Source organism: Arachis hypogaea, chromosome 20 (genome assembly GCF_003086295.3).
Source record: "Arachis hypogaea cultivar Tifrunner chromosome 20, arahy.Tifrunner.gnm2.J5K5, whole genome shotgun sequence".
Taxonomy (NCBI): domain Eukaryota; kingdom Viridiplantae; phylum Streptophyta; class Magnoliopsida; order Fabales; family Fabaceae; genus Arachis; species Arachis hypogaea.
Window position 1 is genome coordinate 138,928,137 of NC_092055.1, and position 14,421 is coordinate 138,942,557.

Sequence of the window (14,421 nt, forward strand, 5' to 3'; positions counted from 1 at the left end):
TGTTGAAAACTTGAAAGTAGTTCATTAATCAATCAATCAATTAAAATTACAACATCAAGCTTTACTGAATGCCTAGTAATACAAAATTTGCACTGCAATTAACATGCAACAATCTTCACTGTACAATTTCTCTAAAATAACAAAGAAAAAAAAAAAGAGTCATTTCCAAGTTTAAACACTTCTATCATACATCTAATCTTAGGGGGATTTTAAACAAAGTCAACTAACTATCATATCACCTCCAACTTCATATGATTTCTTTATAAAAAAAAAAAAAAAAAAACAGAAAACATAAACATTAAAAAATATATATATAGAGAAAAATTCTCATCTTGGGCCGGAGAGTTCCATAGCTTGGGCCAACAAAGAAGAGTCATCAGTGAGATCAGAGTAACGATCTGAATAAGAGAACTCATGGGCTTTGTTGGGCTTTGTTGTGTCATGGGCACTTAGTGAGGCTTCCCATTTCTCTGCAAGCCCATCACCTTCAAGCATGCGCACAACTTCAGACATCTTGGGCCTGTGGGCCGGAAGATATTGTGTGCACAATAGAGCTACCTTTACAATTTCCTCAAGCTCAATCCTGTCATAGTTGTTCTTTAGATCCTTGTCTACAAGTAATTCAAGCTTCTTCTCCTTGTGAATTTTGCTTACCTGAATCAATGTCAAGAACATATATAGACTTTTTTATTCACAAAAAGTAGTTTTGGTGTGTTATTATTGATAACAATCTTTTTACTAAAGAAGAAATATCAAAGATTTTAAAAAATAGGTAAAAGTAGTATTTTTCGCCCTTGATCTTATAGTGATGATAAATTTATATTTAAATGAGTACATAAAATATAGAGTAAAGTGACAAATAAATTTATGAGAACTTATATTTCAAACAGATTAGTCTCTAAAAAAAAATACCAATTAAGTCCTCTAGGATAACAAACATGAACAAGTTAGTTCGAATTAAGACTTTTTACCCTAATCATAGGAGCTAATTTGAAGGTAGTGTGTTTACATCTATTAGTACTTTTTTTAAGCACTAATTTGTTTGAAGTATAAATTTTTAAGGGTTTATTTGTCACTTTACTCAAAAATATAATTACAAGTATTTTTCGCAAATAAAATAATAAATTTTTGAATACAATAATGCTACACATCCAAGTCTTTTTGTTAATCAAGTCCAACTAAGTTGATCTAACATAACAAAAATCAGTTATAGTTAACATTATTCTAAATCTTATTGTTTAACTTGATTGAACTTGATTCATTAAGGTAGCATTTGTTTTGAGGTATTGAGACAGAGACTGAGAGACTGAGACTCGGTATCATGTTTGTTGGTTCTGGTACTAAAATTTCTGTCTCTGTCTCCAAAATTTCAGTATTTCAGTACTTCTAAAAAGTGGAAACATATGGGACTAAAATTTTTAGAGATGGAGACTGAAACTTTAATAACATTTTATACCTAAAATACTCTCATTTCAATTATTTAATTCAAATTTTACCCTTTGTGTAAATTAAATTAGAGTTTCATTATTGTTTCAATTACTGTCTCCCATTTTGCACCAAACATAATACTGAAATTTATTTCAATCTCTGTTCTCTTAGTCTCTGTCTCTCAGTCTCAATTTTTCTGTCTCTGTCTCTTCACCAATCGCTACCTTAAAAGACTTGGATGTGTAGCATTACTAAAAAAAAAGAAAGAAAGAAAGAAAGAAACTCACCCAATCAAGCATAGCACCTTTTTGGTTAGCAGCCTTGCCAAACTCCAAAGCCCTCAAGCCAGTGATCAATTCAAGAAGGAGAATGCCAAATCCAAAGACATCAGTTTTGTCAGAGGACTGACCTGTGGAGAGATATTCCGGTGCAATGTGTCCCACAGTACCCCTGACAGCAGTTGTGACATGTGTGTCTTTGTGATCCAAAAGCTTTGCCAACCCAAAATCACCAACAACTGCTTCACAATACTCATCAAGTAATATGTTTGCAGCTTTCACATCCCTGTGGATTATTTTTGGATCACACTGCTCATGAAGGTACAGCAATCCTCTTCCTGCCCCTAATGCTATTTGCTTCCTTGTTCCCCACTCCAATGTTGGCTTTCCTTTCAGACGTGAAGCAACACTCCCATTGCACATGTAGGGATAAACCAAAAGCCTTTCTGTTGGTGTAACACAAAATCCATAAAGTTTAAGGAGGTTTCTGTGCACTGCCAAGCTGATCATTTCAACTTCTGTCTGAAACTGAATCTCCCCTCCAATTGCATTCCCATCTTTCAGCCTCTTCACAGCTACAACACTCCCATCTTGAAGTCTTCCTTTGTACACATTTCCAAAACCACCCTTTCCCAGTATGTTCTTGTTGCTGAAGTTGTTTGTAGCAATCTGAAGTTCTCTTAATTGGAACCTCTTCAGGTTTCCAAGGTACACTTCTTCATGGTGCCGGTCTGTAACATCGAGTAATCACATCAAGGGGCAAGTATATTTGGACCAAATTCGTTAATCCGTGTTGTTAGATATATAATTATTCATATACTTCTAACTAGCACTCTATATCTGCAGAATAAGTTGTTTCACGACATAGTATTAGAATTATGCATAATTCATGCTTCAAGTCCATAACAATAGACTCTTGTGTGAGATTATGAGATAGCATGTTTAGATATGTAACTGTATCAGGTACAAATTTACGATTTAATTTCAATGCACTATCAATGCGAAGCTTTCTTATACTGATATCCAATCAGATATTGCTCTACCACCTAAACAAAAGTAGTTAACTTCAACTAAAAAATTTCTTATGGCATGTACCTTTGACATCAAAGAATGCCTGCTTGTTGTGCTTGCGCCTCCACCATATAACAAGTCCAAAGACAAGAGCTATAAAGGAGAGGCATCCAAGACTTAAGCCGAAAGCGATGGCGATTTTGTGAGTTTTATGTGTGCCTGATGGTGAAGCGCCTATGGAAGCAAAGACATTGCTGTTAACATGAATGCAAAGACTATGCAAAGGGTATGGCCAAAGGATTCAACTTTAATTTCCAAGAATCAAATAAGCAATTCTGAAAGGATCTTACTCTGAGTAGTGTTTAAGTCCATGGACATAGGCATCAGTGTCATTCCATGGCAGTTTGTTTCTTTTCCTGTTGTGCATACAAGGGGGTTTCCAACAATGCTGAAACAACATAAAGAGCCGAAGAATTTGAAGTTAACAACCATGTTAAGTGTACACCAAATTAGAAATTTAACACATTTGTTTTGGTGCATGCTAGAGAAAGAAACAAAGATTCATATACCTGAATGATTTGGCCAAAATTCTTGGTACAGATCCACTTAGATTATTGTAGGACAAGTCACTGAATTGATTATCACAAAAACAATAACTCAACTTAAGAAGAAAAGGGAAAAAGAATGTACCATTTAATGAAGTCAAAAAAAAATGATAATACTAATAATAATAATAAAAGGTTCATGGAAATTACAGAAAAGAAAGCTGAGCCATGTTAGCCACTGACACAGGACATTCCCCAGAAAAACTGTTATTATTAAGCCTCCTGAAACCATTTTAATAATTATTATTTAGACAAATCAGCTAATTTTGTAACTTGAAACAAAAAATAAAGAAAACAAAATAAAGCATTTAAAGCCTGAAATAATGATAGGTCTCATAAATGCTTACAAGTACTGAAGTGTTCTGAGATGACCAAGAGATTGAGGAATTTCCCCATTAAAGAAGTTATTAGAGAGATCAAGTGTTTGAAGCATGGAAAGTTTGCCTAGCTCTGAAGGGATTGGTCCAGTTATGTTATTATTTTGCAGCACACTGAAAAAGACCCAACTTTGCATTAAATAGCAGTAATAAATAAATAAATAATAAACACAAGAATCATCAAAATCACACATTTTGAAGAGTATAGTGTTTTTTTTTTAACTTACACACTCTGAAGGTTTGTTAGGTTTCCAATGCTTGGTGATAGAGTACCAGATAAATTCTGACTTGGAATTCCTCTGCACCAAAACAAACCAAGTAAACATACCCCATTTTTGAAGTTCAAATATAGTGAGTAAAAATGGAGTCTTTTTATGAAGAGACTCACAAGCTAATGACAAAGCTCTGAGGAGAACATGTGACCATGTTCCAGCTACATGGATCAACTGCATCTCCATCCCAATTGTCCAAAATGCCATGAGGGTCCACTAGAGAAGCTTTTATGGCCATTAAAGCTTGCACTACATTAAAGAGAGTTTAGAGTTATTTTGAAAGCTTGAAAAGCAAACCATATTTGATTATTGTTTATGCTTTATACCTTCAAAGTTGATTCCTTTGGGAGAAAGTAAAGCATGTGCAGATCTCAGAAGACAGAAGAATGCCACAAGAAGAAGTGCAGATTCTGCAGTTCTTGAGAACCCCATTGATCTCAAAAGTAAAGTGAGTTGTTTCAAAATGAGAAAGAAGAAGAATTGAAGAGTTGAAGGGAGAATGAGAATCCCATTGATGAACAATCTTGTGTCAGGTGAGGCCCAAGAGGAAAAAGACATACATGCTTTTGAATAATATAAAGGTAACTTAGCAACATGCCTGTGTCATTGAATCAGTTTTCTTTTTTTTTTATATATTATTATTATCAGGATAATACGTTCATGGTCTTCAAAACCAACCAATTATAACTAAGATTTTAAGAAAATAATAGTTTCTTCAATATCTATATAGCTGTTTTTTTTTTTTTTGAACAATGCTTTATATGATCAGTAAATATTATCATTTTTGACCAACGAACATTTAACTAGTAATAATTTGCACTCATATTTATAAATATTTTGCATACAAAAAACATATAATTTATACTTATATTTACCAAATTTAATAAAATTTATTTGATAAATATAATTTTATGTTTGTACTGATCAAATGATGGTCAAAATTACTAAAAATTACTGACTCTCAAAAATTTCTTTTTTTTGAAAGTTTTGAGTTTGATATTTATTGTTAGGAAATATCAATACATAAATGTAGTGTGTTAACTTGAGATTTGTCGGTATTTAACATGTCATGTTATTAAAAATAAAAATCTTATTAAAACTTTCATTTTATCACCCTTAAATTTTGACATTTTTTTTTCTATCTTGCAATTATATAAATATTGGCTATGTTATTTACCCTCAGACCCTGTAATTTTTTAAATATCGAAATAATAGTATTGGCAAGGGGTGAATAATGCAAGGAGATAATGGGAAATTCAGTGTTGTGTGTGGTTAATGAATAATGATTCACATGACGAGAAAGCGAAAAGAGGTACTTGACAATAATTTACGCATACCACAGCAAAACAAAACCGAAAGAAACAAAAATATCAGAAGAAAAGGTCACTAAAGCACGGGAGATATCATTTGATTTTACTACCTAATGGAAACATTTCAAGTGCACCGGGGAGTACCAGTGTACCAATTATTTTAATAGTTGATTTTAATTAATATATATTATATATATTTTTTATAATTCAGATCAACGGTTAAAAGAATTGGTGCATCAGTACTCTCGGTGCACTTGAAATCCTACCTAATACATACTATTAAAAATATATGCATGTAACTAAGTTCAGCAAACGAGTTATACCTCAAATGATATAATCTCTTTATATTTATAGAAATCGCGAATTTGAGCTCTATATTTATAAAAAAAAAAAAAAAAAAAAAAAAAAAAAAAAACTAGGTTGAGTTAGTCTAACAATTAGTTTATTAATACTAATCCATTTAAATAAGTATCGAAAATTTATTAACAACAAATTCTCAAATGAAATTACAATTCACAACGAAATAATCTTTCCTTAGACAAGTTAAAGAATCTTTGTTTGGACAGATTAAAGGAGGCAATAGAAAACCAAAAAAATTAAAAATACGTGCATGTTATGTTGTTTATGGTCATGGATATGGTAATTATATCATTTTAGTAATATTTAAAAAACATCGTTAAAATTAAAGTTATAATTTTTATTATGTAACCATATTTTTTAAAGTGATAAATAAAAAATTCTTGAAATATAAAAATGTAGAATTTTAATTATAATAATATTTTTAAATATAGTTAACTATTAAATTACTACGTTTGTTTTTTAGAACAGGTTAAGACAAGATATTAAAAACAAGATATAAAAAAGAGAGACACAAAATTTAATGTTATTATATTCTGTTTGATTATAAAATAGAATAAATTATGAAAATCTAATTTATTTTAAAAATTTGAGAAGAAAAATATAATAATAAAAAATATAATTAAAAAATTAACAAAAATAATAAAAAAATAAAAAATAAATTGTGTCACTTGTTACAGTCTCTGTGTTAGACACAAAATACACTAATTTAGTATCTCTTGACATAATGTTTCTGTCTATATTTCATCTGCTAAACACGATTTTGTGTCTTAATATTCTTGTTTCAGTATCCCTCTCTATAAACAAACGCAGCCATATAGTCACGGTAATCACATGCATTGTAGACTTTATCTTTAAAAGATACACAATCATATTATAATAAAAGATGTTTTTCAATAAAAAAAAAAAAAAACAAAGATGTCATGTGTAATGTATTTTTTATTCAAAAATTTAATTATAATTGTCATTTTTCGCCCTACTTTATTTTTAAAAAATAGTAATAACAAGGTACACTATAATTTAGTATAAACTACTATGCTTTTATAGTTTTATTTACTCCAAAACCCTTTCTGATATTTTATTCGGTTTTGTTGAAAAACTCAAAAAGCTTAAGCCATAAGTTGGTCAGTTTATGCATGAGATGGATTATGCTCTCAAGCTTGGAATTGTGAAGAATCCAACATTCCCTGAGTTTGGCCATTCGGTAAAATTCCAAACCACAATATTTTTTTAGTGCAAAGTATTAAGAATGTCAGAATCTCAAGAAGGAGGTGTGGAGATTGATGATGGATTTGGTCACCCACTAATCCATTATAACATGCCATATGAGCTGCTCCATTATTGGAATCATAAGACTTAGTTCTAACTAGTATATAAAATAATATTTGCAACGTTTTGTGCCTAAAATCTAGAGTTAAGATTTTGTTTCTTGTTTCTTTTTAATTTGCAAGTGTAGTTAGACTTATTTAATAATAATTTTGTCAAGTTTAATTTTAATGCACTGGATAATATAAAACATTTTACACAATCGTGTAATTACATTCATTCTTTTGGATGACCATTTACGTGGTCAATGTGAAAAAGTTGTTGTATTACGTAATTTGATACACGTGTAAAATTACTTTACATATCAAAATTACATTCTAATTTTTCCTTTTTCAAACATTATGCTAGGTGTACACCAAAATCAACCACTAAAGACAGTCATCAGTATAAAATATATGTTGGAATACAAATACACATTAAAAATAAATTAAATCACACATGTATTTGTACATAAATACATTAGTGGCTGATTTTAGTAGCTGATTTTGGTATACAAATAACATTTTTCAAAAAAAAAATTGACATAATAGGGATAGAGAGATGAAAATATTATATCTTTATGGGTAAAATATATTTTGTCTCTAAAATTTGATAAAATTTTTAAAAATATCTTTAAATTTTTTATTGGTATCAATTATTGAATTGGTCTTAAATTTTTTGAAAATTTAGCTGTGAGAGATATATTTGATGCAAATAAAAAAATTTTTGGACAAAATTAAAACAAAATAAAACTTAGAGATATTTTTAAAATTTTTTATAAATTTTAGAAACAAAAAATATACTTTACCACATCTTTATTATTAAAACATTTTATCGTGGAAATTAAAACTGTAAAAATGCCGGTATTGGAAATTTTTGAAAAAATGGCAGTAAAAGTTTTTTGCAGACTCCGTGAAGTCTTTTTATCTTTTTCCCCCTTTTTTTGTTTTTCTTTTTTTAATGGTGAAAAACATTTTATTTTTTATCATTTCGTAATGCAAAATGCCTTTCTCTTTTTTCTATTTTTTTGTTCTTTTTGTAGGATGTGAAAAGCAGGCCTTTTAGATTGAAATTACATAACTAATTTTTTCATGAGGAGCAAAATGCAAATGAAAAATAGTTTTCAAAACAAAACTAAGCTATTAAGAGAAAAAAAAATTAGAAAAACAAAACAAAATTATCTCTAAATATGGTTTGGAGAATGAACTTTTCTAAGGAAGACAATCTTTTTACAATGCAAAGAAGAAAGAATAAATGAAAGGAAATGTATAGTGTATGGGTGCAATATAATGATAACATCAAATAACATACACATAAAGGTGTAATATTTATGTATGATAATTGAGTTTTGTTGTCATTCTTTGTAATTTTTAGTTTTACTATGTCTTTTGTATTTTATAGTTTGTAGAGTTCCAAAGCAAACTTTGCCATATAAAATTACACAAAAAATTTTAATTTTTAAACTTATTTTTAAAAAATTATTTATTTTTTAAATTGATTCTCAAAAAACTTTATTATTTATACTAGTCTCTGATAATACATTTACCAACTCAACAATTAAATATGTACATCTCAAAACTCTACATTTTGATTAAAAAAATTATCTTTTATTTTAAAATAATTATTCTTTTATTTTTTCAATAAATTCAAAAAGGTGAAAATGATGATTTTTTTAAAATGGTGAAAACTCAGGTAAAGTCGACTTCACGTGAAGTTGATACCTAAGAGATGTTAGATGAAAATTTAGTCAAATCAATCAAATTATCTAACAGCTCTCAAATATCAATTTCATATGAAGTCGACTGCATTTAAGTTTTCACCTTTTAAAATAGAGAGAATAATTTCATTGTTATAAGCGAATAATTGACATGATGATAATACATCATGTGTGTGTTTTTTTCAGATTTCAAAAAACACTATAGGCTAGACAACCAACACTATGGGGCCATTTTGGTTTAATCCTCAGCAGACAGTCATACCCTAAATTTTGTTCAAAAAGGGTAAGAAATTTTTAAAAGCAAAAGCTGCCACTCCTCTTCTTCTTAGACCCACAACTAGTTTTCACTCAATCATGTTTCCTTCTTTTTGAGACTGATTATAACTTATTTTTTTATAATCAAATTCCCCTTATTATAACAAGAGATTCTAAGCCATTAGTGCTAATTATTTTTGTTAATTATGACCGAATATTTGGTATATTACTTCTATATGGGATGAGAAGGGTGAATTATTCAATAGTGATTGTAACTGTAGGTAAAGAGATATTGTTAGTCATAATTTTATGACGGTACAATGCAATAAAAAATCGTTACTTACAATTTGTTTACAATAATAAAAAAATTACTAAATAAAATTGTTAATCATAATTTTTACTTTAAAAGAAATTATAAAATATTTCTCACAATTTTTTTTTTTTTATTATCTCTATATTGACCAAGCAATTAGTATTTAATTAGAAGTCCATTCAAAACCCAATAAAAGACGCATGCTCAAATGAGGTAGGTTGAGAGTTTGTTGACACATAAGAGGTGAGACAAATGATGAGAAAAATGACGATGATAACGAAGGGAGACGCGAAGGAAAAGACAGTGTTGGACGACCTTTTTCGTGCTCGGGGTTACGGCAGCGTTCGACACGGGCAACTTTCTTCGTGTTTGCGATTATAGCGACATTAGATCTACAATGGTAGCCGACCACTCTAGTCACCAATACTATTTCTCATTACTAGACGAAGATAGAGATGAAAGAGATAGAGGAAGCGAAGGCAACGTCATTGGAGAGAGAGAGAGAGAGAGAGAGAGAGAGAGAGAGAGAGAGAGAGAGAGAGAGAGAGAGAGAGAGAGAGAGAGAGAGAGAGAGAGAGAGAGAGAGAGAGCTACTTAATATATCTACGATGGCGGAGAATGAGGATGAAACAGATTTGGAGAGGAAGAGTTGAGATGTCGTAGCAATGGAGGTTAGAAGAGGGAGAAAGGAGAAGAGAAAAAAGAACGTTAATGTGAGTTGGGTAATTTTATAATTTTAAAAAATTAGTCAAAATAAAATTGTCCAAAAATATATTTTAATCTATCTCAAGTCAAATTTTTGTGTCTCTTCATTTTAGCGAAATATAAAATACATATTTTCTGTAGATAGTTATATGTAACCGTATCTCTTTTAAATTTGTGTCTCACAAAACAAATAATATACATGTGTTATTGTAAGTGTTTTTAACAAGGTTGCGAGAACCGTATCGGTCAATAAACCGGTGAGATTACTGGTTCAATGGTTCACTGGTTCGACCGGGGTTCAACCGGTTTAATTAAATATTAAATAAAATTATTAAAAAAACTTAAAATAATCTTAAGTATATAAATTCAATAATTTCTAACTTAATAAAATTTAATATTTCACATAATAAATTATCCATTACTTAATATTAAAGGTTCACAAACAACTTCAAACATCAAAGTTTATAACTAAACAAAAAATAAAACGTACATAATGACAAACCCATAATGTTCTACATTCAAAAGATACAATTACTAGCAAGTTCTACATTCAAAACCATGAAAATAATGAAACAGCAAGCATATTCAGAAGCAGCAAAAAATATTCATCATGAAGTAACAAACAGAAGCAGCAAAAAATATTCAAAATCAAAAACAGCAATGATGAAAATAATAAAACAGCAAACATATTAGAAGCAGCAAAAAATATTCATCATGATTCATGAAGCAGCTAACAGAAGCAGCAAAACATATTCAAAATCAAAAACAGCAATCATGAAAATAATGAAACATCAATCAAAATAAGAAGCAGCAAAAAATATTCATCATCATTCATGAAGCAGCAAACAGAAGCAGCAAAACATATTCAAAATAAAAAATATCAATCATGAAAATAATGAAACAGCAATCAAAATAACCTCAGAAAATCAAAAACATAAATCAAGAAGGCAGTATAGAACAGGCGAGCTCATAAATCAAGATCAGAACCTCAGAAAATCAAAATCAAGAAGCATAGAACTCATAAATCATAATCAGAATTCAGAAGGAAGCAAGTTCAAAATCAAGAAGACAAGAACAGAGTCTTACCGGCGAATGAGGAGGCGGGCTCGTCCGGTGGTGGTCGCGGCTACTGTGGATGGTTGTGGGTGGCGAATGAGGAGGCGGGCTAGGTGACGTTCGGCGACGAGGAGGCGGGCTCGGCCGGTGGTGGTCGTGGCTGTTGTGGATGGTTGTGGGTGGCGAATGAGGAGGCGGGCTAGGTGACGTTCGGCGACGAGGAGGCGGGCTCGGCCGGTGGTGGTCGCGGCTGCTGTGGATGGCTGTGGGTGGCAATCGTGGCCTTGGTGGGTGAATAGAGGTTGGCGCCGAATGCACTTGGAAAGGGGAAGAAAGGGAAGATTACTCAGATTAGGGTTAGTGCTGTGGCATAGTGGGTTAGGTCAGGAGCTTAGGACTTTCGCGTATGCCTTTCTTTTTTTTTAAAAAAAAAAAAGCCAAAACGACTTCGTTTGGCATGTGAAGTTGCAAACCACTAAACCGCCAAAAAACCGGACGGTTCTTCCGGTTTGTCGGTTAATCATCAGTTCAACCGATTTTTTCACTGATTTTTTGTCAGACTGTTTTCGACGTTACTCGGACCGATTAGGTAACCGGTTTCTGGTTTTTCCGGTTGAACCGGTCAGTCCGGTCCGATTTTCAGAACCATTGTTTTTAATATACACAAACACCAACCAAACGTAGTGTTATTACATTAGCTTTGGTTAGATCCCCACATGTCACACCTTTCCATATTAAATGAGTCACTATATTAGGATAGATGTGCCCAAATTTAATACCCAAATGTGTCTTTAGGCTTTTTTTTCCATATATATATATAAAAGAAATATTTCTAAAAAAAATTAATCTGACTTTAAATACGGAGCTCTATTTTTTTGGTTTCTCATAGTTTGTCTAATATCTCGACGAATTGTAAGATGATTGCTTCAGTTCATCTAATTACTCTACCAACTAAAAATTTTGTATGCAATTTATCGATTTGCTCAATTATAAAAGGCTTCTTACCCTCTTTGTATTTTACTTTCTAGTTTCTCTCTCTAAAATTCTTTCTCAATTTTCTTTTTCAACTCTCTCGATTCCTTCTCACCCTTGAGCTTAGTTTTCTTGTCTCTGCTATTGTTTTTGTTTAATATTTATGTTATATTTATTTATTTATTCAATTTATATAATGTTATGATAATATTATTTGAATAATTAGATTAGTATTATGTAAAAAAAATAATTAATTGTTATAAAAATAAATATTTAGACAGTTAAATTATATAAATAGTTAAATTAGTATTATGTGAATTGTTAGACTAGTGTTATATAGAAATAGTTATTAGTTATTATAAGAATAGATATTTTAAAATTGATAATAATATATAGAATAATTTTTAATTATTATAGAAATAAATATTTTTAGTGTAGGGTTACAATATAAAAAAATAAATATTTACAATAGAATTATTTGTGATTTGGAGCAGTATTTGCATATTATTAGCATTTAAATAATGTTATAATAACATTATTTGAATAATTATATTAGTATTATGTAAAAATAATTATTAATTATTATAGAAATGAATACTTAAGAATAGTTAGATTAGCATTATATGAATAATTACACTAATGTTATGTAAAAATAGTTATTAATTGTTATAGGAATAAATATTTTAGAATACCTTATAATTTTAGAGTTAATAGTAATATATATAGTAATTTTTAATTAGTGTAGAAGTAAATATTTTTAAAATAGATCACAATATATAGATATAGATATTTACAATAGAATTGTTTGTGATTTTATTTTAAATTTAAAGTGTATTTAGAGTAATATTTGCATATTATTAGCATTAGTGTTATGTGTTCTTTATTAAGTATAGTAATAAATTATTAATTTTGTAATAGATTTGAATATGTATAAATAAATTATGTATTGACGAGATTATTTTTTTATATTTTTTAAGTTTTATATAGACTATACGAATGGAGCAAAATTTGTTGAGAGGTTATGAACAGAACATGTATAAATTAGATAGGGATAATCATATTACCAGAGGACTTTGACATAGTATAAAATTTAATTTATGCATTCAATGTGTATAAAATTTATATTTTTGGTAGTCGGAGTTTTATATAATTTTGTTTGTCTTTTTAGGGTGGTAGGATCTTACGTATTAGAAAAAATATACTAACACGTCCCAACAAGCTAGCAAGGCCATTCTTCACACAAGCTAGCTTCAGTCATGTACCTACATGCTTGACTAGGATCATGACTGGTGCAAGTGTCTGCTTTGATCGAGAGGTGGCGTTCGGAGTCACATACTTTTCATTTGTCCTGTAGAAGATGACGATCACCTTGGAGGATGTGACTTACCAGTTAGGATTTCGGACGGAAGGAGATCCTGTTAGTGGCTATATGATAGAATGGAAGATATTCTCTAGTAAACGTAGAATAAAAAATTTATGTATGCAGTTGCTAGGAGCTATACGAAACCTGCTGACAGACAGAATTAGAGTAAGTAGGTCCTTAATCTATCATGATTTCGGGCAAAAGTGTACCATGATTTGGAGAGGATTCCATGGAAGAGCGATGTATCCAATACACTCAAGCATATATCATGCAGATTATAGGAGGTATGTTGTTTCTGGATGCATCAGATTGAGTCCATATCAGGTGGCTCCCACTTTAGAGAATCTTAATCAGTGTGGCTAGATGTCTTATAATTCTGTTGTTCTAGTCTTTCTCTACTAGCAAATGTGTCAAGCCACACATAGTAGGCAGTGAAACTTTAACTGTGATGCTTTGTTCCTTTTTTTGGGCATATCATTGCATTATTCCATGTCAATCCCAAGGATTTGATGAGTGAAAGTTTTCCTTGGCTCAAAGGCATTTAGTCTTTATTATTTATTTTGTCGTTCTCAACTCTTCCGACTAAGAATGCATAATTTATGAGAACTAATAGGATTTGCAGATGGTTGGGATACGATCCCGTTAGGGATCGTAAGGAGACTAGGCTGAGGACCTGGAGACGGGTTCTCAATAGTATTAGGATGACCGACATAAGTAATCTATATATTTGGATTTAAGTATAAATGTGTTCGTAAGTAATTGCCTTGTTATGTATTTTATAATGTGTGGAACTTGTATATGTTGATTGGATTCTTTATGATGACCCACTCATCCAGCACATCGTTCCGGATAGCGTACTACAGGACGAGGGTACATGGAATGTTGTGTACCGTCTACTATGTTTTTGATTGTCGAGTAGCACCAGGTGGACCATGTAGTTAGACAGTTCAGTGCAGATCAGCATATCCCTACATCACCACTCAACATCAATGTGATGCACAGTCATGATAGTAGTTGGGGCAGAGGGGAGTGGTACTCAGAGTTCTTGCAAGGCTTCCTTCGTCTCCCCCTCTACTACTATAAATACAATAGACAAT

The 14,421-nt window shown here is 30.8% G+C and overlaps 1 protein-coding gene across 1 annotated transcript; it reads right to left on the reverse strand.

Moving 5' to 3' along the window:
* Positions 1-4,627, reverse strand: LOC112784658 (protein NSP-INTERACTING KINASE 1). The gene is made up of 10 exons (XM_025827949.3): positions 4,298-4,627; positions 4,088-4,220; positions 3,927-3,998; positions 3,670-3,813; positions 3,473-3,544; positions 3,287-3,346; positions 3,068-3,165; positions 2,802-2,951; positions 1,716-2,437; positions 1-654 (listed from the first exon to the last, which is right to left on the reverse strand). The coding sequence occupies exons 1-10, from the start codon at positions 4,527-4,529 to the stop codon at positions 328-330; spliced, it is 2,010 nt and encodes a 669-aa protein (XP_025683734.1). The 5' UTR covers positions 4,530-4,627; the 3' UTR covers positions 1-327.
* Positions 4,628-14,421: the final 9,794 nt, after the last annotated feature.